Here is a 27,492-nt window from a genome sequence, read left to right on the forward strand (position 1 = left end):
AGCACTTCTCCCAGAGTCTTCTCCCAGGGGGACTACAAGTGCCTGAGCCTCGTTTTTTTTTCTCTCTGAAATGGGGGTAATTGTGCCCACCTCACCCAGAGTGGTTTGCAGATTAAACCGAGGGAGGATGTGAAGGGCAGGTGAGGTGCCCTGCATACAATGGCGCTCACTGCTCAGGAAGCCTTTGTTGCGTGGACGGACAGATCCCTTGTGCCCTGGGAACTGGATCCCACCAAAGTGTCGAGAGTGAATGAGGCCCTCGCATCATTAGCCCTGGCTGGATGGGTTTGGGTCCTGGCTGCTTCTGAGACCGTGGCCTGGCCTCGGTACCCTAGTTTGCAACACGTGGGAGGGTACCTCAGAACTGGTACCCCGCCCCCCAAAAGGCCGTGCGGTGCAGGACGTTGGGCTCAGGTGGGCACCTGGCGGGCTTCCTAGAGGGGGCGCCGGGCCCCCCGGGGCTCCTTCCGGGTTGGCAGCGGCGGCGCAAGGGGCGGGGGGCCGCGCGGAGGGGCCGGGCGAGGCCGGGAACGCGCGCCCCCGCCCCGCGCCCGCCTCCCGCCCGCCCTCCCGCCGCTGCGCTGGGAACCGAGATCCGCGCGTCCGGGGCGGCTGGCGGCGAGGGCAGGCAGGCGAGGACGCCAGGCTGGGGGCGACGGCGAGGGGCCGCGCGCGGAGGGCGCCGGGCGCAGCATGGGCGGCCCGCGGGCCTGGGCTCTGCTTTGCTTCGGGCTCCTGCTCCCTGGAGGCAGTGCCGCGTGGAGCGTCGGGGGAGCCCCGTTCTCTGCACGCAGGTAAGGGCTGCCCCCTCCCCCACCCCGCGCCACCCCTATGCCTTGCCAGCCGGGGGTTGGGGACCTGGACTCCAGGTACCACCACCCACCAACCTCCGTGCAAGCCCGGGGAAGGGACCCGGGTCCCCACCTCATTGCCAACCTGGTGGGGGGGGGCAGGGACCCTGGGCTTCCCGAGTTGCCCGGCAGAAGCTCCCGGCAGTTCGGGGGTCCCCTACTTCACGTATCTGGAGCCGTCAGCACCCCCAGACAGCCTTCTCCAGCACTCCTACTCCAGAGCCCTAGGGGAGGGGGAGGGGCACGAGGGAGGATACCCCAAGACTTCCCATGCCCTAGCCAAGGGCCCCTCCCTGCACACAGGAAAAGTCCAGGACACCCTTGAGCTGACACTTTGGGGACCCTCCCTCCCTTTACCCTGTTCCTGGCTTTTTTTAGTACCCTGGCTATTTATTTCCCTCGAAGGAAGGAGATTGGGGTGGAGTTTCACAGACCCAGGGTCAGTGTAGGCCCCAGGGACCTGGCATTTGGGACTGAGCTGGGAGCGAACACTTTGTCTTCCTGCGCTTTCTCTGGAGGCAAGGGGCAATGTCTTTGGTGGTGGCGTTTATGGAGCCTCTCCCAGGACCAGGTGAAGGGGCTCTTTACATGTAGTGTCCTCCTTGTTAATCCTTCCAGAATTGAATGAGTAGGGAACACCTGTCCCCATTTAGCAGATCAGCAAATTGAGGTCCCAGAGAATTAACATAATCTGAGCTCACTGGCCATTAATTGAAGGGCTGTGATTTGAATCTGTGTCTTTCTGGCCTTGATGACATGATTTGAACCTGCCCAAGCCCCTGTCCCAGCTTTAGTCCCTGCCCCTAGCCCTGCCCCTGCTGGGGTCCCCTCTCGAGGGCCAGCCACTGCTGTTGTCTGAGGCAGACAATACGGAGTAGCCAGCCCTCTCCAGGCCTTTTCATCCCATTCAAAGTCTTGCCCGGCCCCCACCCCCTACGGCCTCAATTCTTTCTTTTCAGAAATTCCCCTTTCCCAGTGGTCAGGGGCCAGCGTGCCCCCGCTGGGCTAGCAAGAGCAGGTGACATGGGCAGGGCTGGAGGGCAGAGGTGGCTGAGGTGTCAGAGGCCAGAGGAACAGTTATCTGAGACAGGGACTGATGGATGGCAGATGTCACAGCCACCACCATGCATGCTGACCATACCTGACCTGGGCTGGCATCCTACCTGCATCCATTGCTGCCAGAATCTTTCTGACTGCTTTGGGAGGCCCACATTTTTATGATCCTTATTTCATAGAAGAGGATGCCGAGGCTCAGAGAGGGGTTATAACCTGCCCAGGGCATGGAGGTAAACCCCCAAGGTCCGAGATGATATACTGACCAAGACTCTGAACTCAGAATTCCTAGTGTCGAGCTCAGGATGATGGTTGAGAAGGCGTAAGAGCCAGACTGCCCTTCAGCCAGTCCACAGCAGGGCCTCCTGGCCTGGGCTCCCTTCTCCCCAGGACTTCCTCTGTGGGAGCAGGATGGTGGCTGTGGGCAGATATCTGGTCGCTGGGACTGTCACCCTATCTGTTCCCCAAAGGCTCACAGTGGCCTGAGCATCACCAAAGCACTGTAGGCAATGCTATTGCTTCCATTTACAGTTACAAAGACTGAGCCCTAGAGAGGAGAATTGGCACCTCCATTCAAGTCAAGCATTTTCTAGATCCCGTGCTCTTTTCACCCAGCAGTTCTCCTGGAGGAGTCGTCAGTTCCAGGAGCTAGGAAAGGTTTGCGAGTCGTGGTTAGGAATTAGGGGCTGTGGCCTCAGAGCAGGGTTTTACTCCTGGCTCTGTCACCAACTCAGTGTGTCGCCTCAGGCAGGACACTTGGTGGCCCTGGGTTTCCTCACTGTTCCCCTCTTTCTTCTCCGCCCAACCCCCGTCCCCTGCTCACAGGCCTGTTCTTAAGACAGTTCCCCATGGGAAGGACCAGCACAGGGCCTGACAACAGTGGTCCCTGCTGTCACCCACATTACATGGGGGAGAGGAGAGACCCCTGGCCAGAGGAATCTTTGGTTCTTGGCTGCCAGGACCTACCCTCGTGGCCCTGTCTTAGCATCACTGGAGACAGCATGTGGATGTCACGTCCCATCTGCCCTCCTTCCACCCCCAGCCCAGCGCCCCAGGCACCCCTTGGCAGCCGAGGGACCAGCAGCAGAAAAGAGGCTTTGTGCCTGGGGAGGGGGAGGCCCGGGAAGGCATCCAGGGGCCACCCCCAGGCCCAAGAATGTGTCAAGACTTTGAGACCCCGGAACCAGGGTACCCAGGGGCTAGGCAGAGCTGCCTTGGCAAGCCTCTGTCCCCATCTGCCCCCTGTGCCCTGCTGGGGCTGTTTCCTGCCCCTCCAGGGTCTCTCCTGACCTTCATGATCTGTCTCAGTGGTATGGCTCTAGAGGTGAAGCTCTCACTGGTGTCCTGCCCAGGCCTCTTCCTCCTGCCGGACTGGCTTCCTATGGGCAAATCCAAAAATCAAGGAGAGTGGAGAGGAGTTCCCATTGTGGCTCAGTGGGTTAAGAATCCAACTAGTATCCATGAGGACACAAGTTCAATCCCTGGCCCCACTCAGTGGGTTAAGGATACGGCGTTAATGTGAGCTGTGCTGTAGGTCACAGATGCGGCTCACATCTGGCATTGCTATGGCTGTGCTGTAGGAAAGTGGCTGCAGCTCCAATTTGACCCCTAGCCTGGGAACTTCCATATGCAGCGGGTGCGGCCCTAAAAAAACATTAAAAAAAAAAAAAAAAAGAGAGAGAGGAGAGTTCTCTTTCCAAGCCCTCTTCCAGGAGATCAGATCCCAGGGCTACACCTGTATGGATGACCTGGGCAGGTGACTTCTCTCGGGGCCTCAGTTTCCCCCTCTGACACACAGAGCCTGACAGTCCCTATCCAAGAGTCAAAGGGAGGATCTTGTGCAGAAGAAGGTGTGGTGCTGGTGTCTCTCAGGGAAGCCACTGGACCACTGCTGCCTAGTGTGGGGCCCAGGTCACGGTCCAGGAACAAGAGTTACCAATAGGAGTTCCCATGTGGTGTGAATCCGACTAGGAACCGTGAGGTTTTGGGTTTGATCCCTGGCCTCAATCAGTGGGTTAAGGATCCGGCATTGCCTTGAGCTGTGGTGTAGTTCACAGACACAGCTCTGATCTGGTGTGGCTGTGGCTGTGGCTGGTAGCTGTAGCTCTGAGTCAACCTCTGGTCTGGGAAGCTCCATGTGTCCCAAGTGTGGCCCTAAAAAGCTAAAAAAAAAAAAAAAAAAAATTACCAATAGCCATCATTGCTTTGCTAAGGCTTTGGGTGGGTGAGACCTCCCTGCAGGAGAAGGTTCTGCTGTCCCCATTTGCAGACGGGCAAAGGGAGGCCCAGAGAGGGTCAGGGCCTTGTCCAAGGTCACCAAGCAAGGACGAAGCAGAGCCAGGACTGGAGCTTAGCCTCTGGTGAGGGGTTCTGGCTCTATTTACCGTACCCGGCTCTGTGTCTTCTTTCTTTCCTCTCCTTTTCATAACGGCCCTTGGCCCCCAGCCCACTTGGCTGCCTCCTGCAATTAGCCCCTATCACTGTTCCGGATCACAGGATCACAGCCCTCAGCCTCGTGGAGACAAAGTCTCCTGGTCCCCTCCTTGCAGGGGGTGGAGGGCAGGTGGGGGGCCCTAGCTGGGAGGGGGAGTGGGGGCTGGTGCCAAGCTGAGCTGGTCTGGCCTGTTTCTCTCCTCCCTGCGGCCTCTGGGGGCCCCAGAGGTGCTGAGTAGGCGGAAGTGGCAGGCCCAGGAGAGAAGCCCTGCCGCCTCCCAGCCCCTGCCATCTCCCCATCCCTCAGGAGCTCACCCAGCCTCACCAGGTTCTTGGGAAGCTTATCACCAATGACACCCTGGAAAAGAAGCTCCCAAGAGCAGTGGGATGGAGTCAGGGCTGCCAATGAGTGCGCCCACCTTAGGGAGCCTGAGTCCTGGCTCCTCTACCAAACCCTGTCTGTTCTCAGTCATTCAGTCATTCAACGAGCCACCTTGGGTGCTTGGGCTGAGCCCCATGCTGGCTTGGTCTGCACCAGCATCCTCCCCCAGCACCTTCAGGGAAGAAAAAAGCTCAGGGTTACTGTGAGTGGTTGTGGAAACCCCTGCAGGTGCCCAGCTGTGCCCAGGGCCTCAGGACCAAGACCCCCACCCCAAAGGATGAATAGGAGTTTGCTGGAGCAGGGGGAGGGCTTTCCAGGCAGAGGGACTCTTGTAGGCAGTGATCTGAGGTGGGGAGAAGACGCAAACTGGTGTGTTTGATGTGTGTGCATGTGTGTGAATCTACACACTGACCCGGAATCTTCATTCTGTGCTCAGGGCCGCCCTCCTGTGTCTGGTGCTTCTGACTGTCCTCTGCCTAGGTTGCTCCCTCCCTCCCTCCTTCCTCCACTCACAGGGTCCATCACACAGTCTTAGGGGTCCCTGAGCCCCCCTGAGTTTGTACCCCAAGTTTTATGTGTTTTTCTGGGAAAGAGTGACAACTCACATCAGTCTCCCAAAGGGGCTTATGTCTCCCCCAAAGAAGATCCCAACAGATTTTTTTTTTTTTTTGGTCATTTCTTGAGCCGCTCCCACGGCATATGGAGGTTCCCAGGCTAGGGGTCAAATCGGAGCTGTAGCCGCCAGCCTACGCCATAGCCACAGCAACTCAGGATCCAAGCTGCGTCTGCAATCTACTCCACAGCTCATGGCAAAGCCGGATCCTTAACCCACTGAGCAAGGCCAGGGATCGAACCCGCAACCTCATGGTTCCTAGTTGGATTCGTTAACCACTGAGCCATGACGGGAACTCCCCAACAGATTTTTTTTAAAATCACAGCTCAAAGGGTCGGGGGCCTTTCGAAATGCACCTTTTCTTTCTATGGCCGCACCCATGGCATATGGAGGCTGTCAGGCAAGGGGCTGAATCGGAGCTATGGCTGCCAGCCTACACCACAGCCACAGCAATGCAGTGGATCCTTGACCCACTGAGTGAGGCCAGGGATCAAACCTGTGTCCTCATGGATGCTGGTCAGATTCATTTCTGCTGAGCCACAGTTTAAAAATGCATCTTTTTAAACTTCTAAAATCCCACCTGCTCATTTGGAGAAACGTTTCCATCCTGTGGTTAAGAGTACAAGCCCTGGACTTCCCGTGTGACTCACAACATAAGAGTACAAACCCTGGAGTTCCCGTCGTGGTGCAGCTGAAACAAATCCGACTGGGAACCATGAGGTTGTGGTTTAGTTCTCTGGCCTTGCACAGTGGGTTAAGGATCTGGCGTTGCCGTGAGCTGTGTTGTAGGTCGCAGACGTGGCTCAGATCTGATGTTGCTGTGGCTGTGACGTAGGCCAGCAGCTGAGGCTCCAATTCGACCCCTAGCCTGGGACTCTCTATATGCCCCAGGTGCGGCCCTAAAAAGACAAAAAGAATACAAGCCCTGGGGTTAGGCAGACCTGGGTTCTAATCTGAACTGTGTTGCTTATCCTGGGGGCCCAGGGTACATCCCAGACCCTAGAGCCTCAGTCTTCCCATCTGTAAAGTGGCGGGTGGAAGGCCCAGCTCCCAGCGTGATGAACAGAGCAGATGGAACACTCCTCTCCGCCCACAGAGGTGGCAGTTTGCTTTTCCCCACTTTATACCCACCTCTCTCTATGTGCAAACATGTACAGACAGCCTCTTGGCTTTCTCTTCTTATATTCATAGAAATCTCTTCCCTCTATTGGTCTGCACGTACTTTTCCTCCTTAATCAGGCACTTGGAGACCTCAGGCTCCATCACAGCCTCTGGTCCTCCGTGTCTAGGGGTCCCACTTGGGCTGTTCCAGTTTTGGGCTGTTCCTGATGGTGCCATAACAAGCACCTGTCGCCTCTGCCGTGGGGTCGTCAAGGGCTCTATTGAGCTCCCACCAAGTCTCTGGGCTAATACAGTCATCCTTCTCCAGCTTTTCCACCTCTGTGCCTGTGGCCCGGTTGTGTCATCCTTTTGGAACTGATTCCAGTAGGATGCAGGACAGTCAAGGGACTTCCCCAGTGTCCCATAGCAAGTGTGTCAACTGGTTCCTGACTTTCTCTTTCAGGTGGGCTGAGTGGGGGTGGGGCAGCAGCCAGGGGCTGGGTTTTAGCAGTGGTGGGCCCCTCTGTGATGGCCGAGACATTCCAGGTGCTCACCGGCCCTCAGCCCTGCACGGGGTCACAGGCCTGCATTTTTTCCCAGGTCTGGGAAAGGAAGGACCGTTTCAGGTGACCCTTCTCAGCTTGAGCCCCCACCCCACCAGACTTTCCTTTGTGGCCTGGAGCCCGGGGTCAGCAAGTTCCCAGGCTGAGGTCTTCACAGAGCCACAGACCGTGGCTCTGATGGGGAGGAGATGGGAGCTGAGGCCTCTGGGATGGAGTCAGGGGCCAGGCTGAGCCATCCATATTCCTGGGTTCAAGTCCAGATCCGCCACGCACCAGCTGTGTGACATGAACTGTTGTCCTCCCTCCCTGAGCCTCAGTTTACTCCTCTAAGTGGGAGGGGGGCATTCCTGGCTCATTGTGGGAAAATGATATAAATACCTGTAGCATACAGTAGGTGCTCCATATATGCAGCGTAAGGCAATTATATTAGTTGCCATTTGGAGAAGTCAGTCCTTCAGGCCCGGGATGTTGATTGTGCATCCCAGCTGTCACACAGAGGGGACCTGAGGATGAACGAGCAGGGCGCCTCTCTCATGCCTCGGGGAGGGAGGGGGCAGACCTGAACCACCACCTTGACTCAGCATGACAGGTGTACAGAGTACTGCGGGTCCAGGGCAGGGAACCTTTGGTTCTGCTCCATGGGGGGTGCAGGTGGGAGAGGACAGGGGGAGAGGCGACAGCACAGTGGGGCTTTGAAGGTAGGAGGAGCCAGGTGGAGAACTGGGGGAAGGGTGCTCCAGACAGCGGGCCCAGCATGAGCAAAGGCCTGGACTGGGGGACTCCATGGCAGGAATGGGTGCAGGAGACACAGCAGGTTGAGAGTAGGGCTGAGCAAGAGACCTGGCCTGGTTTCCATTGTATGACCCTCCCTCTGGGGAGACAGGGGCGAGATGGAGGGGCTGCTGCCATTGTCCAGGTGGGTGGCGGGAAGCAGTAGTTGGAGAGGAGATGCTGAGGAGGAAGCACCCCTACAGCTCATACCCCAGGACCCCCAAGAGTCCCCAGCACAGCCACTCCTCCAGGGCTCTGGAGTCCACTCCTCAACCACAGCAACACAGATTCCCACAGAGACCTAAAGGACATAGGGAGCTCAGGTGTCTCACTGCCTGGAGATTGGGGCTCCTGGAGAGAACACAGGCTGTGTGTGCCTCCTGAGCATCCCATTTTTGGTCTGTTTCAGGAACTGGTGCTCATACGTGGTGACCCGCACCATCTCGTGCCATGTGCAGAACGGCACCTACCTTCAGCGTGTCCTGCAGAATTGCCCCTGGCCTATGAGCTGCCCTGGGAACAGGTGAGTGAGACCATGTGGAGAAGGGTTGGTGCCGGGGTTGCATCAGGAGTGCAGAGGAAGCCTGGGACCCCAAGGGTGGGTGGACAAAGGAACCATTGCCTAGTCTAAGCACTTCCACTTGGCTCTTGGGCCACCCTGGAGGGCTTCCTGGAGGGGGGATTCCACTATTCACCCATATGCCTTCATTCAATGCACATTCACCTCTGGGTCAGGCCAGTCCCGCTCACAGGCACTTCTTGTCCAGTTGGTTTCTAGATCACCCTCCCGGGGGGGGGGCTGGGGGAGGAGTGGAGGGGCTGATTCCCAGAAGGTAGGGGGAGAGAGGGCCTTGGAGGCGGCTGAGGACCCTGGAGGCTCTAGCTTTGTCCCCCTGGATGGTGGGAGAGGTGGCAGAAGGCCCTGTCTGAGCCAGGCCACCTGGGCCCTCTTTCAGCTACAGAACTGTGGTGAGACCCACATACAAGGTGATGTACAAGACGGTGACAGCCCGCGAGTGGAGGTGCTGCCCTGGGCACACGGGGGCGAGCTGCGAGGAAGGTAGGACAGCCCCAGGCAAAGGCCGGGCGCCTCCCCTCAGGGGCATGGGAGGGAGCTGAGACTGTAGATGCTGCAGGGTGCAGCGCCACGCACACCGGACCCGCTGCACAGAGCTGCCAGCCAGACACAGCCAGTCACAGTGGGTGTCCGCGGTCCCATGGGTGTGGACTGCCTGCCTCTTGGAAGACTGTCAGGAATCCTAGAGGAATTCCATACGTGCCGTGAAAGTCTTAGGTCACGCATTCCAAGCCTTTCCTCCAAACTTGGGGTGTTTTCATGGGAGGTCGGAACAACGCAGGGAAGCAGAGCACAATTTAGGGCAGTGGCTCAGCAAGGTCGGGACAGTTGCACCCGTCTGGAAGGTGAGGAAATCAAGTCTCGGGGTGTGTGGGCACATGGCTCCTAAGGGGCAGGATTCGAACCCAGATCTGCCTGGCTTTCCCCAGGCCCTCAGGGATGGGAGGACTCAGCTGGGCCCCCTGCGTGTGGAGTGGGTCCCAGGCGGAGGAACCCTTCTCACCCCACCACCTTCTCTGCATGCAGTTCAGTAGCTCGGGGCGCAGAGGAGGTAGCCCGCACCCCCCCAGCACCTGGCCACGTGGTTCCTGGGAGAGCCGTCTCCTCTCAGGCACCAGCTTCTACTCAGTGGTCCAGACTGCATCCAGCCTCACTATCTGGCTGAACCCAGGGAGCAGAAATTTTGGGGGTACCAAGAGCTATGCTCCCAAGAATGGCTGTAAAGAGGAGGAACTGGTCTAGAGGCCCCTTAGGCCTGAGTGCCCCCAGGCATCACAATAGTGTGAACATCGGTCAACATATACACTCCAATTCCAGAAACACGAAAGAGTGAAACGCGGCCTCTGCATCAGGGGCATGTGATGCTAGCAAGTCACCGTTCAGAGGTGCCTCTGGAGGGATTTACACACTTCACCTCCCGCTACCCTGCAACAGCCCCAGTTCACAGATGGAGCAGTGGGGGCCCAGAGAGGAGCAATTGCAAGCCCAGAGTCCAGCAGGGTCGGGCAGTGAGGTGGTTTCCATGAGGAAGAGTCCCCAACACAGCTGGGGAAGAGCAGGGCAGTGGGGAGCTGCCCGACACCCCGCAGGGGTCCTGCAGAGAGGCTCCCCACCAAAGCAGGTGTGGGAGGCAAGGAGGGGCAGATGAGAGGGGACCGGGAACAGCACACCCAGGCCCCAGGCTGCTGGGAGAAAGAGGGGGAGGCAGAAGAGCCCCAGGGCTAGAGGGGAGCCAGCCAGGAGGCCACAGAGGAGCTGGTGGTGAAGAGGGAGTGAATCTCCAGGGTTGAGGGTGGCCAGGCAGGGCCTGCCCAGACATAGGCCTCTCTGTCCCTGGCTCCCCTCCCAAGGGCAGACCGTCCCAGGTCTGTGGGGCTGTCATGGAGCAGGTGGGGGCAGCGCCCATGCCCTTACGTCCAGCAGCCATAGGCCACACATCAGAAGCCAGGCTAAGGACTGGGGATCTGCCGATAGTGAGGCAGGGGTGCAAGACAAGGCCTGGGGCTAGACCAACCCTGACCTCTCCCTCTGCAGGGCCTTGGGGTCCCAACCTGGAGATGGGGGCTTCATGGGCCAGGCTGGCTTTGCCACACGCCAGCTGTGTGGCCTTGGGCCAGGGACTCCCCATGCATTGTGCAAGTCATTGTGCAAGGCATGGGGTGGGGTGGCGGGGAAAAAGCTGCCATTCAGGCGGCACTTGTCTTGTGCCCACTCAGAGGGAGGGGCGCCTTCTCTAAAGGGCACTAAGCTGCCTTGTGCTCTTGCAACAGCCTGGGGCTCTCCTGCACTGAGCCTCAGTGCCCTCATCTGTCAAACGGGCAGGATCTTATAGTCTGCTTCCCAGGGATGTTGTGAGGATAAAATGAAGCAGTAAAGACCCTGCAGGGGGCGTGGCAGCCCATGGGGGCAGCATGTGATGCCTGATGGGATGAGAAGGCCCCTCCCCACCCACAAGCTCAGGGTGAGTAAAGGGTGCCCAGGCCTCCATAGTCTAGAAAATTGCCCTGCTGGGGCCCTGGGAGTAGAGGGTGGGGAAGCATGAGGCCATCGCTGACCCATGCCAGGCCCTGCTCTTCCTACAGCAGCCAGCTTCGGGCTGGGCTTCCCCAGCTGTTTCCCCTGCTGGTGACTGCCCTCTCCATCTGTCCAGTGCTATGACATGACCTGGGGCCAAAGAGCTGCATCGCCAGGAGCAGCAGGGCCCAGAGTGAGCTGAAGAGGGAGAGGGACCACCTGTCATTCCAGAATCCAGCCATGGATCAGCTATGCTGTGCTGTGTGACCTGGGGCAAGCCTCTTCACCTCTCAGAACCCCATCTCTTTCTGGAGGTCACCTGGGAATGAGACATGACCACCTCCTCCCTTGTTATAAGGACCAGAGACTCTTGCCTCCAACATAGCTACTTAGTAACTGTCTTCCTTCCCCCTCAGGCCCCCTGTGCTGTGGAGTCTGCCCTGCCTCCCACTTCTGAGACCCTATTTCTCAGTCAGCTGCTTGGCAAATAGGGCCTCTAGTCTCAAGACCAGGTTTGTGAGGCTGGCGGACTTCATGGCCCTTTGCCCTGGTTTTCCCACCTGCATAGAGGGAGTGTTTGTTCCATGATGATGAGCAAGGCTGGTCTCTTTCATGTTTTTGACAACCAAGTGGAAGGGCCTTGAATAGGCCCCTTTTTGCAGATGGAGATACTGAGTCTCAGAGAAGTGAGGGGTGGGCCTGAGGCCGCTCAGCATGAGAGCTGGGACTGGGACCAGCCTGGCGAAGCATCCACCTGTTAGTGTCTCCAGGCCTCGGGACATGAGCTGGATGGCAGGGAGGAAGACTGGCCCAGGCTCTCATCTGGTTCCCACCAGAAACAATGGGCCAGGAATGGCCAAGACCAGAATGCATTGTCTGGGAAGAACCCCTGAGTGGCCTGGGCTATTGGGCTCTGCCTAGAGCAGGGCTTAGTGGCCGCCCTAGTAGCTCTGGGGGCTCCCTGCAGACAGGTCTCTCTCCCAACAGTCACACTGTCCAGATAATGAAAGTGAGGCTCAGCTCAGGAGATCCTGTGTCGGTTTCACGCAAGGTCACACAGCAAGTAGCATTATGACTGGGCTTCTCCTGAGGCCTCTGACCTAGGGTCCGCAGTGTCCCCTGCCTGAGACTCTCCTGGGGGAGGAAGCTGCCACCATCCCTTCATGCCGGGCACCATGATTTGTACTGACCTGCATTCTGCCATCATGACCAGGGACAGCAGGGCAGATATGGAAGTAGGCTGGCAGAGAGGTGTACCGTTGCTCAGGGCCACCAATGGAGTTAAAGCCCATCAGTCAGACCGGAGCTGGGGTCTTTGCAGCAGTGCCAGCCAAGGACATCATAGGAAGCGTGTTTAGACAATTGGAGTAATGGAAGCCAATCTCAGTCCTGTCCCCTCCCAGACTCAGCAGGTTAAGAACCTGACTAGCATCCCTGAGGACATGGGTTGGATCCCTGGCCTCAGTCAGTGGGTTAAGGATCTGGCGTTGCTGAAAGCTGCGGTACAGTTCACAGATACAGCTTGGGTCCTGAGTTGCTGTGGCTGTGGCTGTGACGAAGGCCAGCAGCTGAAGCTCCAATTTGTCCCCTAGTCTGGAAACTTCCATATGCCATGGGTATGGCTGTAAAAAGACAAAAAAAAAAGGAAAGAAAGAGGAGCTCCCTCACCTTACCCCCCATAGGCTCCCCCAGAGCCAGGCAGCCTCCGCTTTCTCCCCCACTGCCCCCATCTGCCCTTTACACCTGTCTCTTCCCCATGCATGGACCCCTACAGCCCCTGCCCTCCATGGTGGGGAACAGCAAAGGAAGGAGTTTGCCCAAGGTCACACAGTAAAAAAGCCCAGGACCAGCCCGGCACTTCTGTGGACCCCTCAGCCTCTCCGCTGCCCAGGGCTGGCCCTTCCCGAACATCCTTCATCCTTCATGCATTTAACCAGATGCCAGGGGCGGGGCCAAGCCTGTGCTTTACTTCACAGACTTGGAATCCTGCAGGTTAAACGCTGTATGAATCAGCCTGGATCCGCCCCCCATCCATCCACTCCTGGGAATGCTCGGGAAATGAGTGGGGACCTCATTTTACCCAAGGAGGAGCTGAACAGACACAGACTGGGGCTTCCCAGAGGGCTGCTTTCTTGGAGCTCCCAACCCCAGCCCCTGACCCCGAACCCTGGCTCAGGCCAACAGCAGCAAATATTTATATTTGCAAATAAATTCCCAGGAGGAGAGCTGGGCTGGGGCCGGGGAGGCTGCGCCCTGTGGTCACTGGACCCAGCAGACCTGGGGGAAGGGTTGTGAAGGAAGAAGCCCCTTGGAAAGAAAGTCAGATGTGGGGTCCAGAGATACCCCAACTTCTCACACCCCCTGCTAAAGGATAGCATTTGAATTCCATGCTCTTCCCTTCTCTTCCCCCACTCTGGTCCTGCTGTGTGGACAGGCAACCCCTCCTCTCTGGGCCTCAGCATTCTCATGAAGATCCGTTGAGAAGGAGTAGTAGACACTTAGCAAAGGGAAGGGGGGCTGCCTTGGGGGCACAGGGTGAAACCACAGATGGCACTGGCCTTCTGGAGGTCAAGATGGAGTGATGAGAGCTTGTGGGGGAAGGGGGCTTTGGTGGATTGCCTGGTCTGTCCAGGAAGGCTTCCTGGAGGAGGTGACATGGGAGCAGCTGTGGGGAGGTTGTGTGTGTGTGTGTGTGTGTGTGTGTGTGGCGCTGCTGAGGACCTCCCAGGTGGTGGTCCCAGTCAGGGTCCCAGAGTAGGGCCAGGGTTTGTGCTCCTGGGACTAGCCAAGTGAGGTTGGGGCTGAGGAAGGGTCCTTCAGGATGGACCACCAGGCTGGGGTGAGGGGGGCTCTGAGCCTACTGGGGCCCCCTCTCAGGGGCCCTGGCTCAACCAGTGGGAGGGATGTGACATTTCATCCTATAGGAGGCTTCCCCAACCTGTGGCTTTCTTCCAGGCCATTTACAACCTGATTCATCCCTTAAAGTCTTTCTGTGAGTTTATCAGAATTTGAGGGAGGTTGGGGAACCATGTCTGGGAGTCCTGAATCCAGATCCAATCTTTTCTGGTCTTTTGGACAGTTTTTGTTGTTTATTTAAGCTTTCTCCTTTTTTTGCCTTTTTGTCTTTTTAGGGCCACACCCCCGGCATATGGAGGTTCCCAGGCTAGGGGTCCAATTGGAGCTGTAGCCGCTGGCCTACGCCACAGCCACAGCAATGCGGCATCTGAGCTGCATTTGTGACCTACACTACAGCTCACAGCAATGCCAGATCCTTAACCCACAAGCAAGGCCAGGGATCGAACCCACGTCCTCATGGATGCTAGTTGGGTTCATTAACTGCTAAGCCACAACGGGAACTCCTTAGACTTTTTTTTAAGTTTTAACTCACAGTTTTCTTTGAGGCAGTTCTGTCTACACTGTTGGTCAGGCCATGTTTTCATTAGTTCTTCTCATTCTCTTTGGCTCCCAGTGAAATGTCCCAAAGCAAGTGAGTTGAAAAAGACTTTCCAACCACAAGCTCACAGAATAATACCTTGGGGACACCCCAGTGTAACGTTACATTTATGCTCATTTTCAAAGACAGTTGTGTTTTTCTGTCCAGATTATTTTGCCTTTTATTTTGTTTGCTTGCTTTAAATTCATTTTCAGCCAGTGATTCATGCATTCATCATCAAGAGGTTTATTGAGGCCGGCGGGGCCCTACTGTGTGCCAGGCACTTTTCCTGGCCACGCACAAGACGGGCGAGGTCCCTGCTCGGGTTCCAGCCAGGGGGGTGGGGGGGGGTGGGTGGTGGTGGAAGATCAGACTGCGGAGCTGGCACAGCAGATGACATGTTAGAGGGTGGAAAGTGCTGTGGAAAAAAAGAAAAGACTGGAGCAGGGTTGGGGGGAGGGGGGCAGGGTTGACGCCCCACCAGACTTCATCGCAGAAAACACCCAGACTTCCGTGGCGTTGAGAGACGGCCACTTCTTTTGGTGGACTTCCTGAAAAGTCATAAAGTGGCCTTTGACGACTTCACCTGGGAGCAAAGAGGATGAGGAGGTCTGGCCAAGGCCACTCTTCTTAGGAACCAGCGTCCCCTGCCCGGGGAGACTTGGGGGCTGACCTATGGTGCCAGGTAGCCCAGGAAGGAGGCGGGTCCTGGAGTTAGACTAACCCGGGTTCTAATCCAGGCTCCAGCCTTCAGCTGGGCCACCAGCCCCTTCACCCCTCTGCCTCCTTCCCCCCCCCCCAAAAGGGAAACCCTCATATCCACTCGTCTATTTATCTGGGCACGGGGCACAGAGGAGTGGTGATACCCAACATCTCTGTGCCTCAGGTTCCCCATCTGTAGAGTGGAGGAGATGTTAGCACCCACGTATGGGGCTTCGAGAGAACAGTGAGGTGATACTGTATGTGAGACGTGCCTAGAATGTTCTGGGCCCAAAGTAAGGGCTAAACAAGCCTTAGCTGTTATTATTATTACCTACCTTGTAGGATGGACCTGGCCCATGTGATGCACTTAGCACCAGGCATGGCTCACAGTGGCAACCCCACAACTGCCTTTGTTCTGCCCACAGACCCCACCCCCAACCCCTGCCCTAGTCCTGGGCAGCCTTTATTCACCCCAGGTGAGATTTGTCCCCTGTGAGGGGGGCAAGTCATGGGTCCCTGTGGAGGGCATGCTGGGCCAGGCCTAGTATGAGCCAAGGCCCCGTGGTGGGACCCAGAGAGGACCTGGCAGCCTCCCTGCAGGGGGCTGGCCAGAGGGACCCGTCTGGTTTGAATTCCCGGGGCCTCCCACTCCCTGCACCAACCCGCAGCCTGGCTCTGAGCTGCCAGGCCCGTGCCTTATTTGGGTCTTGTCTCCCCCCAGGCGACACTTTGTGGCCTTAAAAGGCAGGCCTGGGGTGGGGGGCAGGGGGGTAGAAGAAGGCAATTGCCATTGCTGGCTCCAGAAGCCCTCCAGCTGTGCAGAAAACCAGACCCCCAAAGCCAGACCAGCCAGGACAGGATGGCCTGCTCTTCATGGGGGTGGCAGCAGGGATGGGCGCCTAGAACGCCCCACCCCCCACCCCCCCGCCCTCCCAGGCAGCCAGCTTCCTTCTGGTTTTCATTTAAAACGAGGGCTGGATCCACTCTAGTGTCGTCTTACCAAGTGGGTCAGGGAGAGGGAGAGTGGATGGCAACGTTACTGCGTTTATTGAGTGCCTACTGCATGCCAGGCCCTGTGTGTGCACAGTGCATGCATCACTGTCCTCAGGCCGCATGCTGGCCTGGCAAGTGTGGAGGCCTTAGTATCTGATTTTATTTATTTTTTAATTTTGATTTTTTTTGCTTTTTAGGGCCGCACCCACAGCATATGGAAGTTCCCAGGCTAGGAGTTGCATTGGAGCTGCAGCTGCTGGCCTACACCACAACCACAGCAACATCAGGTCTGAGCTGCATCTGCAGCCTACACCGCAGCTTATGGCAACCCCGGATCCTTTAACCCACTGAGCAAAGCCAGGGATCGAAACCACATCCTCATGGATACTAGTCGGGTTCTTAACCCTCTGAGCCACAGTGGGAGCTCCCTGGATCCCATTTTACAGAGGAGAAGATAGGTAGGTCCAGGGAGGACAAGTCACACAGGTCAGCAAGTGGTGGGGCTGGGACCTGACCTTGCATCTGTTAGCTTCAAGATCTTAACCCATGCAGCTTGCAGGGGTTGTTGGAGAAGCCCCCAGCCTCACCCATGGCCCACACCCATCACCAGCCCCTCTCCCCAGCCCCATCAGGCTGGCAGCCTTGTTCCATCTCAGCCCAGTTCATGCTGTGTGACACAGGTAAACTGCCCCACCTCTCTGGGCTTCTATCTCACTCTTCACTAAGGGGAATAGGGGTCCCCAAAGTGGCTACAGTGGTGGGGGTGGTGGAGGTGGGTATAAAACAAGATGTCATGGCCAACAGGGCTCTCACCCTCCCTGTCCCTTAGTTGCAGGCTCCTCTGGCTTCGTGGAGCCCAGCTGGTCAGGCATTGCCATGCGGCGGATGGCACTTCGGCCCACGGCCTTCTCAGGTGGGTCCTGGGGCAGCTGCTTGGGGTCCCCCTGGGCAGGGGGAGGCTGGAGGAGCTGGTTGTCACTGTCCTGAAAGCACAGCAGTGGAGGATTAGGGATAGTGCCCAGCCCTTGTCCACCCCAGGCTGCCAGAGGGGAAGGGCCCCAAGAGGAGTCTGACCTGGGCCCAGGTACCCCGAGACCCAGGACCTCCAGAGTTTTGCATATACAAGTCCAGGCCCCCCCGCAGCTTCCTTTTTTTATTTAAATGATACTTTTCTGAATGTCTTCAGGGTTAGAGGCTAGGAGTTTTCCATCATCAACTCGTTTAAACCTCACAACACCCCCCACCCCAGGAAGCATCCCTGTCGCTACTTTATTTATTTATAGTTTATATGTTTGGCTGCACTCGCGGCATGTGGAAGTTCCTGGGCCAGGGAACAAACCCTCACCACAGCAGCAAACTCTGCCACGGCTGTAGCAACACCAGATCATTAAGCCCATTGCACCACATGGGAACTTCCTGCCTCCACTTTAGAGAGAAGGAAGCTGAGGATCAGAGAGGGGACGTGCCCTGCCCAAGGCCCCACAGCCCGGAAGGGGCAGTGCTGGGACTCCGCCCCAGGCTTTTGCCTGTTCAGCGCTCACTCTATGCTTGGTCTGAGCTCAGCATCCCCAGCTGTGAATGGAGGGAAGGGGGTGACACATCCTAACACAGAGGATTGTGGTGAGGACTGCTCAGCACATACCTGGCATGGTTATGAGTGACTTAAGGATATTGCTGAGGAGGCCAAAGGAGCTGGATGGTGGTTCTGGAGGAAGGGTCAGAGTGGCATGTCTGAGACCAGTCCAGTCTGTGATGTGTCAGTCCCCAGAGCCAGCAGGCTGAGGCCAGCCCTGCTCAGGTGCAGAGCAGCAGGCTTTCTTACCCTGGTTTCTAGGAAAGGAGTCATTTTGCATGAGGAGTCAGGTCCTGGGTGGGACTCAGTTCCCCCTGGAGGCTCTGGAGCCAAAGGAAACCAGAGGGCATGACCCACCCTGGACAGGCTGTGACCCTATAGCCCCTTACCTGTGATGGGCCATCTGGTGGGTCAGTATCATCAGGTGTCTATCCCCTCCCTCCTGCCTACCCCTGGGGGCTGACAAGCTCCAAGGGGAACCTGGAGCCCCAGCCCAGCTTCCTCCCTCCCCACAGGTTGTCTCAACTGCAGCAAAGTGGCAGAGCTGACAGAGCGGCTGAAGGTGCTGGAGGCCAAGGTGGGTGAGCAGCTTCCCTGCCAGGCAGGCAGGACCCTCCCATTGGTCCCAACCCAGCTTTCTCAGCTTCCCCTCCAGGGACTGCTCAAGGACAGACAGACTGGCCTGCACTCCCTCCAGGAGGACCACGAAGCTCCCCCATCCCCATCCCAGCCAGATACTCCTAGACACTACCCCTCACCCCCAAGCTCCTGAGTCCCTTCATTGCCCTGTCACCTTCCCATAATGTGTCTTTGCAGTTCCAAAAAAGCAAAAACACCTATTGCATGCCTCAAATTATCTCAAGATAAAAAAAGGTTTTAACCATTAAAAAGTAAGACATTTTAAATTTAGAAACATGAGTTCCCATTGTGGCTCAGCAGGTTACGAACCCAAATAGTATCCATGAGGATGTGGGTTCAATCCCTGGCCTCACTCAGTGGGTTAAGGATCCAGCATTGCCATGAGCTGTGGTGGAGGTTGCAGACATGGCTCGGATTCTGAGTTGCTGTGACTGTTGTAGGCTGGCAGCTATAGCTCCTATTCAACCCTTAGCCTGGAAACTTCCATATGCCAAAGGGCCCTAAAAAGCAAAATAAATAAATAAATAAATTTAGATGCATGAAATGCCCAGAACCATGAAAAACCTAACCAGGAAACCATGGGCAGCAGTTACCTGTGCCATTACCAACATCTAAGCATCTTTTCTGCCTGATTTTTTAAGCACACATAGAGGCTTTTACACTTCATCCTCATATCCATTCCTCCATCATTCCCTCCTCTGGGAATTTACCTTAGATAAGATGCAATGATACCAAAATATTAACTCTTAAGAGAGAAACTTGAAAACTGAACAACAGAATGGGTGATTGCATAATTAGCCAGCTTGGCTCTGCCGAGTACTAAACAGGCATTAACCACACCTCCACTTTCTAACATGTAAAGATGCCCCTTATGTATCTATCAGGTGGGAAAACCACACTTCTAAACAGCACATGTTAGAAGTTCCCGTCTTGGCGCAGTGGTTAACGAATCCGACTAGGGACCGTGAGGTTGAGGGTTCGATCCCTGGCCTTGCTCAATGGGTTAAGGATGCAGCATTGCTGTGAGCTGTGGTATAGGTTGCAGATGAAGCTCAAATCCCGCATGGCTGTGGCTCTGGCATGGGCCGGTGGCTACAGATCTGATTAGACCCCTGGCCTGGGAATCTCCATATGCCGTGGGAGCAGCCCTAGAAAAGGCAAAAAGATAAAAAAATAAACAGCATATGTTAGAACCCCCATTATAAGGTGTGAGCAACCCAGAAACCCTACCCTGCTCCCCAAGCACCCTCCCAGGGGAACCCCACGTGAGCCTTAGATCTGGGGGTGGTTCTCAGTTCTGCATCTGCCTGAGAGTTTCACAGTTTCATCTTCTCTCTGGGCAGGTCCCCCAGCTCCTCAGCCCTGGCCAGTGGGCATTCTGGCCTCTTAATCCTCAGTCATTGGCTTAGGGGACACCACTGACCTTTAAAGTTCTCCCCTATACCGGATCCAAAAGTGGTTTGGGAGGGGCTGCACCTGTGGCATGTGCAAGTTCCTAGGCCAAGGATGGAACCCATACCACAGCTGTGATCTGAGCCATAGTAGTGACAAAGTCAGGTCCTTAACCCACTGAGCCACCAGGGAACTCTCAAAACTGCTTTTGTACACACCTTGGCACCTGTTTCATGTCAGACCCTTCCAAAGTTCGCTTAAAAAAAAAGCACCTCTTGGAGTTCCCATCATGGCACCATCATGGAAACGAATCCGACTAGGAACCACGAGGTTGCAGGTTCGAACCCCGGCCTTGCTCAGTGGGTTAAGGATCCGGCATTGCTCTGAGCTGTGGTATAGGTTGCAGACGTGGCTTGGATCCTGCGTTGCTGTGCCTGTGGCATAGACTGGTGGCTTCAGCTCCAATTCGACTCCTAGCCTCGGAACTTCTGTATGCCACAGGCCCTGCCCTAAGAAGCAAAAAAATTTTAAAAAGACCCCAAAAAAATCCAAAGTTCGCTTCAAAGTTAGTAACAATTCTTCCAGCCTGTGGTGCTTTAATAGACCAAGAGAAGTTTCATATTATTTATGCACATAAGTCCATATGAATATACATATTCACATGCAAGTAAGCACAGGCAAAAACACCCAACCCAGCAAACACGGGGACAAAACTCACCATGGGTGGCTGTGATGGTATGTGATGACTTTTCTACAATGAATGTGATGAATTGTACATTTTGAGCCACAGTCACTTCTGATAAAGTTCTGGGCCCCTTTGAGCCTGGGTTTCCACTCCAGGCTGGGTTGTACTGGCTACATGGGCCTCCTGCCCCCCGTCACACTGGGGCCCCTCAGCCGGCCTGTCTCTGGTAAGATCCTGGTACCCACCCCATCCCTACTGACCTCTTCCTCCACAGGTGGCGGTGCTGACTGTCACCGAGCGGGCAGTGCCCCCAACCCTGGCTGCCCCTGAGGACTCTGCCCTACTCTGGGGCTCCCCAGCTGCCCAGGGCAGTCCGGGGGATAAAGGCCTCCGAGGTGAGTGGGTCCCATGTGGGAATGAGTGGGGGAGTGAGATTTCAGGCCCCTCCCTGCTGCTGACTCCCAGCTTGACCCCATCATTGTCCTCAGTCTTCCCAGCTCTGCAGCAGGCCTGAGGGGTTGGTCTCCAGGGGTCCCTGAGCACTGGGGAGCTGGGAGCACTGACCCCCGCATTCCCCGCCACCCTAGGGATGCTCAGAGCCAGAGAAAACATGAGGGCCCCCCTGCTCCCTCAAGATGTTCGGTGCTGGCTGGGGGGGCGGAGCCAGAGCAAGGCTCCAGCTGCCCAGCTGATGTACTTTCTCCCCCAGATGGAGTTGGTGCCCGGGGGTTTCCTGGGCCCACTGGCCCTAAGGGAGACCCTGGCAGCCGGGGCCCGATGGGGATGAGAGGCCCGCCAGGTGAGTGCCCACAGCACTGTCTCCTCCAGCTCCCTTGGCCACCCCTGCAGGTGGGCACTGGCTGGGCCTTGCTCCTCCAATCCTAACGTGGCCAGCAGTGGTGCCCCCTCAATCCTGGCTCCCTGAAACCCTCTTGAATCTATCAGTGCATACTCCCAGGTCTGCTGTTCCCAGCAGGTTCTAAGCTGGGCACTGGGGTGGGTCAACCAGACCCTGCCCTCCCAGGACCTCCCATACCAGGGAGGCCAGGGAGGGTAGGCCTAGGCAGAGGAGAAATAGCAGCGCCCACCCCATGTGACCAGGGTTCTTAAGGATGTTGCATGTAGGGGAACCCCAAGGAAGGAAGCCCAGACCCAGCCTGGGTGGGGTGGGGGGTGGGGAAGGCCTCCCCACAGGAGTGACATCTTATGTGAGGCCTCAGGATGACCTGAAGTGTAACGTCAGGCAGCACAAAAGGAGACCACATAGAGGGAACAGCTGTGCAAAAGCCTGTAGCAGGGAGGAGAGAACATTCTGCTAAGCACCTGTTTTGTACCGAGTGTCTAGTGTCCTGAAGCCCCAAGGGAGGGCTGTGCTCATCCCCTCATGGATGGCTGGAGAGTCAGAACCAGGAACCGCCAAGGCCTGTGGCCTCTGGGATCTCTTGTACCTGTCACCCCAGGCTGCCTCGTCCTGCCCCCTGCATACCCACCAGCCCCCCTGGTTCCATTGCAGGTCTGCAGGGCCCCCCAGGTAGCCCTGGCCAGGCCGGAGCTGTGGGCACCCCTGGAGAGAGGGGACCTCCAGGCCCCCCAGGGCCTCCTGGCCCCCCTGGCCCCCCATTCCCTGTTGGACCACCCTCCGCCCGGATGTCCCAGCGTGGTGAGTTCCCGGGGTCACAACAGGTCCAGGTGAGGTGGGGTGAGGCTGGCATGACCATCTACCAGGCACCCCTGTGTACCAGGCTTACTCTTAGGCCACATGTCACCTCATGCTCCAGTGGGTATTGTTGTCCTCTGTTCACTGATGAGGAAAACAGAGGGCCAGGGAGGGGAGATCACACAACCAGGAATGGAAGCTTCAAATCTGCATGGCCACCGGAGACTGGGCTGGGAACCACCAGTATAGCCCTTCCTGCTAAGCCTTGGCTGGGACCCAGCCTCAGAGCACCAGGAAGCTCAAGGCCTGGCCGTGGGACGTGAGTCCTGAGCTCCCAAGGCCACCGCCTGCTCCTGTGCTCAGAGGCTCGGCCCCCTCGGCCCAGCCAGGCGCTGAAATGCATCCTCACCTTCCCCTGAAGCCTGACTTCCACGTGTGCTGCCGGGGGTCAGAGCTTGGAGTGTCAAGTTTCAACCCCATCCACGTCATATTTTTGACCACACATTTATTCACCCGTTCATTTTCCCTCTCTGATCCTCAGTTTCCTCATATATACAGTGGGGATAGTGACCATGACAGCATCCCAGAGCTCTGTGACACCCATGTACAGAAGCTTGGCACAAAGAAAGTGTCAAAAGTGGCAGCTTTTGTGGCATTCCCACTGTGACTCAGTGGGTTAATAAGAACTTGACATAGTTCTTGGGGATGCAGGTTCGATCTCCAGCCTGGCTCAGTGGGTTAAGGATCCAGTGTTGTGCAAGCCGATGGCGTAGGTCACAAATGTGGCTTGGATCCGGTGTTGCTGTGGCTGTGGTGTAGGCCAGCTGCTGCAGCTCTGATTTGACTCACTCCCAGCCTGGGAACCTCCATATGCCATAGGTACAGCCATAAAAAGAAAAGAAAAAAAAAAAAAAAAGGAAGCCTCTGGGAGTTCCCTAGTGGCCCAGTGGGTTAAGTATCCAGAGTTGTCACTGCCATGGTGTGGATTCGATCCCTGGCCTGGGAATTTCCACATGCTTCAGGCAGGACCAAAAAAAAAAAAAAAAAGATAGCTTTTGTTATTATTTCCATTAAACATGAGAGTACAGGCTCAGCAAGGTAGAACATGCTGGATGTCACCAGCTAGACTCTGGTGGAGTTAGAACCCAGGTCTCCCCAGCCTCCTGGTCCTACATGGCCAACACTCCCCCCACCACCACCCCAGCCCCTTGGAGCAGGTACCTGGTGGCCTCAACCATAATGCAGGCAGTCAAAGCTGGCTTGGCAGAAATGGCAGCTTAAAACCAACTGCCCCACTCATCCCTGCCCAGCCCTGCTTGCTTATCATCTTTCCTTCCCCAGGAGACCCATTTCTGTCCAACACCTTCACTGAGACCAACAGCCACTGGCCCCAGGGACCAGCTGGGCCCCCAGGCCCCCCAGGGCCCATGGGTAAGTTGAGTCTGGGTCTGCAGTGAGGGGCAGGGTTGAGGGGTAGCAAAGAGACCAGGGCTGGCCATCAGGAGGAGCTGGTGGTGGACTACCTGGCATTGTATGTTTTGGTCCAGAGGACATCCTGTCTTATTCCAGGTCCTCCTGGACCTCCTGGTCCCATGGGCATGCCTGGGAGTCCTGGACATATGGTGAGTGTTTCTGCAAGTACTCTCACTCAATATCCATCTTCTTACCTCTCCCCCCACCCACTCACCCACCCATCCATTCATCTATCCACTCACCTATCCATACACCCACCTAACACACCCATCCACTCATCTGTCCATCTACCCACCCACCCATCCATCCACCATCCACTCATTCATCCTTTCATTCATTCATTCAAGCATTTATGGAGCACTTAATATGCAGACTACTTTCCATGAGTTTTATTCCATCCACGTAACAAGAAGCAAGCATTGTTATCACCTAAGGCCAAGAAAGGTGGAGATGTTTGCCTGCCCTAGGGCCGTGGCCTGCACATGACAGCTTCCAGATCGAAGTGGGGACTATCCAACTCCAGGGCCATAGCTCTGGCATTGAGCTGTATGAACTGCCGCTGTGTGCTAGGCGTTGCGTGTGTGGTAAAGGGCCCAGAGGCCCAGGCCAAGCTGGGCTTCCCTCCCGTACCCCTCTACCCCCAAGTCCCTGCCCGCTCTACCCTACCCAAGCACAGGCTGAGGCCCTGTCTTGTTGCTCAGGGACCCCCAGGCCCCACTGGACCCAAAGGAATCTCCGGCCACCCAGGAGAGAAGGGCGAGAGAGTGAGTACTGAGGCAGCCCTGGGTGGAGGATTCTGGGGAGTCTTGGGAGCCCTGGGTCAGACCCACTGACCACCAACTCCATTCCTCCTCTGCTTCCCACAGGGACTGCGTGGGGAGCCTGGCCCCCAAGGCTCCGTGGGGCATCAGGTAAGTGAGACTGCCCAGCCTGCAGCAGCCCCTTTAGGATCCCACAGGCCCAGACCCCTGCTCTGGCTCTATCCTTTGTGGCCAGAGCCCCTGTCCCTCCCAGTCTGGTCCAGGGCAAGCTTCATCTCCTTTCCTGTCCCCAACCCCCCACCCCTTCTCAGGGTCCCATCAGCTTCTTAATTAAGATCAGGCCACCTCCATCTCCTTTGCTCTGGCTCTGTCTCTGCACCGGTTTCTCTTTCTCTATCTTCCCTCTGTGTCTCCATCTCTGACTCTATTTCTTTCTCCGTCTCTCCAACTGTGATTGTAGATATGCCTGTGTCTACCTGTAGCTTGGTCAATTTTTGCTTTGTGCATTTTGACACCTCGTTATTAGATGCATACACGCTAAATATTTTAATGTCTTTTCAGTCTTTTTATGAAATGAATATCTTTCTGGTGGTACTTCTCTTTTTTTTATTTTTATTTTTTATTTTTGCTTTTTAGGCCACTCCTGTGGTATATGGAAGTTCCCAGGCTAGGGGTTGAATCGGAGCTGCAGCTGCTGGCCTACACCACAACCACAGCAATGTGGGATCCAAGCTTCGCCTGCCACCTATACCACAGTGCACAGCAATGCTGGATCCTTAACCCACTGAGCGAGGCCAGGGATCAAACCCGCGTCTTCATAGATATTAGTCAGGTCCGTTACTGCTGAGCCACAATGGGAACTTCAGTAACTTCTTATCTTGAATCCTACTTGGTTTGATATTAAAATAGCTATACTAGCTGTCTTATGCTTAAAGTTTACGTGGTATGTCTTTTCCCATTCTTTTACTTTCAGCCTGTTTGTATGTTTCTGTTCTAAAGTGCATCTTATAAAACAGACACCTACTTGAGTGTTGCTTCTGGTTTTGTTTAGTTTTTTTTCAAATAATCTGGCTATTGAGTTCATTTGCATTTAATGATATGTAAAATTATTGATGCGGTTCTGTTTAAGTCAACCATCCTGCTATTTGTTGTCTATTTACCCCAATCTCTCTTTTTTTTGTCTTTTTGCTATTTCTTGGGCCGCTCCCGCGGCATATGGAGGTTCCCAGGCTAGGGGTCCAATCGGAGCTGTAGCCAGAGCCACAGCAACGCGGGATCCGAGCTGTGTCTGTGACCTACACCACAGCTCAGGGCAACGCCAGATCGTTAATCCACTGAGCAAGGGTAGGGACCGAACCCACAACCTCATGGTTCCTAGTCAGATTCATTAACCACTGAACCACGACGGGAACTCCTACCCCAATCTCTCTTTTATTTCTCTTTTTCCTCATCTTTTCGTGCCTTCTTTTGGGTCAAGAATTGTTTACAATTCTTTGTTATCTCCATTAATGACTTTTAAAGCTATATCTGTGTTATTTTTTTCATAGTTTCTCTAAGGATAACATAGCCATCCTTGGTTTAGCACCATCTATTTGCATTGTTATTATACCTCTTCATGTGTAAGTAAGAACGTTACAACGGTATAATTCACCTCCTGCCCTTCTGCCCTTGTGCTATTTGCTGTCATAAATTTTACTCCTGTATGTGTTATGACCCCTCAATACATTGTTGTTACTGCTTTAAACAATCAGTTTCAAAAAGCAAAGAAAAATAGTCTTTTACATCTAGTGATGTATTTACCATGTCAGTACTCCTCATGCCTTCCTGTAGATGCGGATTTCATAGAGTATCATCTCTCTTCAGCCTCAAGAACATCCTTTAGCCTTTCTTGTAGTGTGGTTCTGCTGGCAGCAAATCCTCACTGCTTTTGTTTATCTAAAACCGTCTTTATTGAATCTGAATTTTTGAAGGATTTTTTTTTCTTTTTTTTCCTTTTTTTGCTATTTCTTGGGCTGCTCCTGCGGCATATGGAGGTTCCCAGGCTAGGGGTCCAATTGGAGCTGTAGCCACCGGCCTACACCAGAGCCACAGCAATGTGGGATCCGAGCCGCGTCTGCAACCTACACCACAGCTCATGGCAACGCCAGATCGTTAACCCACTGAGCAAGGGCAGGGATCCAACCCGCAATCTCATGCTTCCTAGTCGGATTCGTTAACCACTGCACCACAATGGGAACTCCTGAGGGATATTTTCACTGGATATAAAATGATAGGTTGGCAGTTTTTTCCCTCTTTATTGCCTTAAAGATGCTGTTACATGGTCTTCTGGCTCATGTAGACAATGACAGTTTCTCATGAGAAACTGGTGTCCTCCTTACTGTTGTCCCCCTGAATGTAAAATGTCTTTTTTTCTTTGGCCTTTCAGATTTTTCTCTTTACCCTTGGTTTTCACCAGATTGATCATGATGTGGGTGGGAGTGATTTTCTTTGTGTTTCTCCTGCTGTGGATTCTCTGAGATCCCTGGATCTGTAAGGTTGCCGGTTTTGGTTGTTTTTGTCATTGTTTTATGTCATGAATAAAATTCTCTTTTAGAGCATTTTTGGGGTTCACAGCAAAATTGAGTGGAAAGTACAGAAAATTCCCGTAAGTCCCTGTCCCCACACATGGATAGCCTCCTCCCCATCAGCCTCTCACATCATAGTGGTACATTTCATACAATTTTTTTTTTGTCTTTTTGCCTTTTCTAGGGCCACTCCCACGGCATATGGAGGTTCCCAGGCTAGAGGTCTAATCGGAGCTGTAGCCACCGGCCTACGCCATAGCCACAGCAACGCAGGATCTGAGCCGTGTCTGCAACCTATACCACAGCTCACGGCAATGCTGGATCCTTAACCCATTGAGCAAGGCCAGGGATCGAACCTGCAACCTCATGGTTCCTAGTCAGATTTGTTAACCACTGAGCTACGACGGGAACTCCATTTCATACAATTGATGAACTCACAGTCATGTCATTATCACACCAAGTCCACAGTTCACACTAAGATTCATTCTTGGGTAGTGTATATTCTGCAGTGTTAAGATGCAGACACCATCATAGTATCATACAGAATATTTCACCGCCCTAAAAATCCTATTCTCTGCCTGTTTAACCTTCCCTCCCGTCTTAAGCCCTGGCAACCACCAATCTTTTAACTGTCTCCATGTGTTTTCTTTTTCCAAAATGTCGTATAGATGGAAGCATACATTATGGAGCCTTTTCAGATTGGTTTCTTTCACTTAATGATATGCATTTTAAGTTCCCTCCATATCTTTTCATGGCTTACTA

General features: G+C 55.1%; 1 protein-coding gene across 8 annotated transcripts in view; it reads left to right on the forward strand.

Moving 5' to 3' along the window:
* EMID1 (EMI domain containing 1) overlaps nt 1-27,492 on the forward strand; it is a 72,556-nt gene that overhangs the window by 27,654 nt on the left and 17,410 nt on the right. For 2 of the 8 annotated variants that reach the window (XM_047761416.1, XM_047761424.1), the window contains exons 1-12: nt 642-794; nt 8,177-8,290; nt 8,724-8,827; nt 16,816-16,899; nt 18,075-18,136; nt 20,550-20,670; nt 20,985-21,074; nt 21,789-21,935; nt 23,274-23,363; nt 23,502-23,554; nt 24,107-24,169; nt 24,272-24,316. In XM_047761416.1, coding sequence (XP_047617372.1) covers nt 694-794; nt 8,177-8,290; nt 8,724-8,827; nt 16,816-16,899; nt 18,075-18,136; nt 20,550-20,670; nt 20,985-21,074; nt 21,789-21,935; nt 23,274-23,363; nt 23,502-23,554; nt 24,107-24,169; nt 24,272-24,316 — 1,074 coding nt within the window. In that variant the 5' untranslated portion in view covers nt 642-693. Of the gene's footprint in view, nt 1-628; nt 795-8,176; nt 8,291-8,723; nt 8,828-16,815; nt 16,900-18,074; nt 18,137-20,549; nt 20,671-20,984; nt 21,075-21,788; nt 21,936-23,273; nt 23,364-23,501; nt 23,555-24,106; nt 24,170-24,271; nt 24,317-27,492 lie in introns of those variants that run through there. The other 6 variants (XM_047761420.1, XM_047761421.1, XM_047761419.1 and 3 more) reach the window with 5 other exon arrangements.

Source organism: Phacochoerus africanus, chromosome 15 (genome assembly GCF_016906955.1).
Source record: "Phacochoerus africanus isolate WHEZ1 chromosome 15, ROS_Pafr_v1, whole genome shotgun sequence".
In the NCBI taxonomy this organism is placed as follows: domain Eukaryota; kingdom Metazoa; phylum Chordata; class Mammalia; order Artiodactyla; family Suidae; genus Phacochoerus; species Phacochoerus africanus.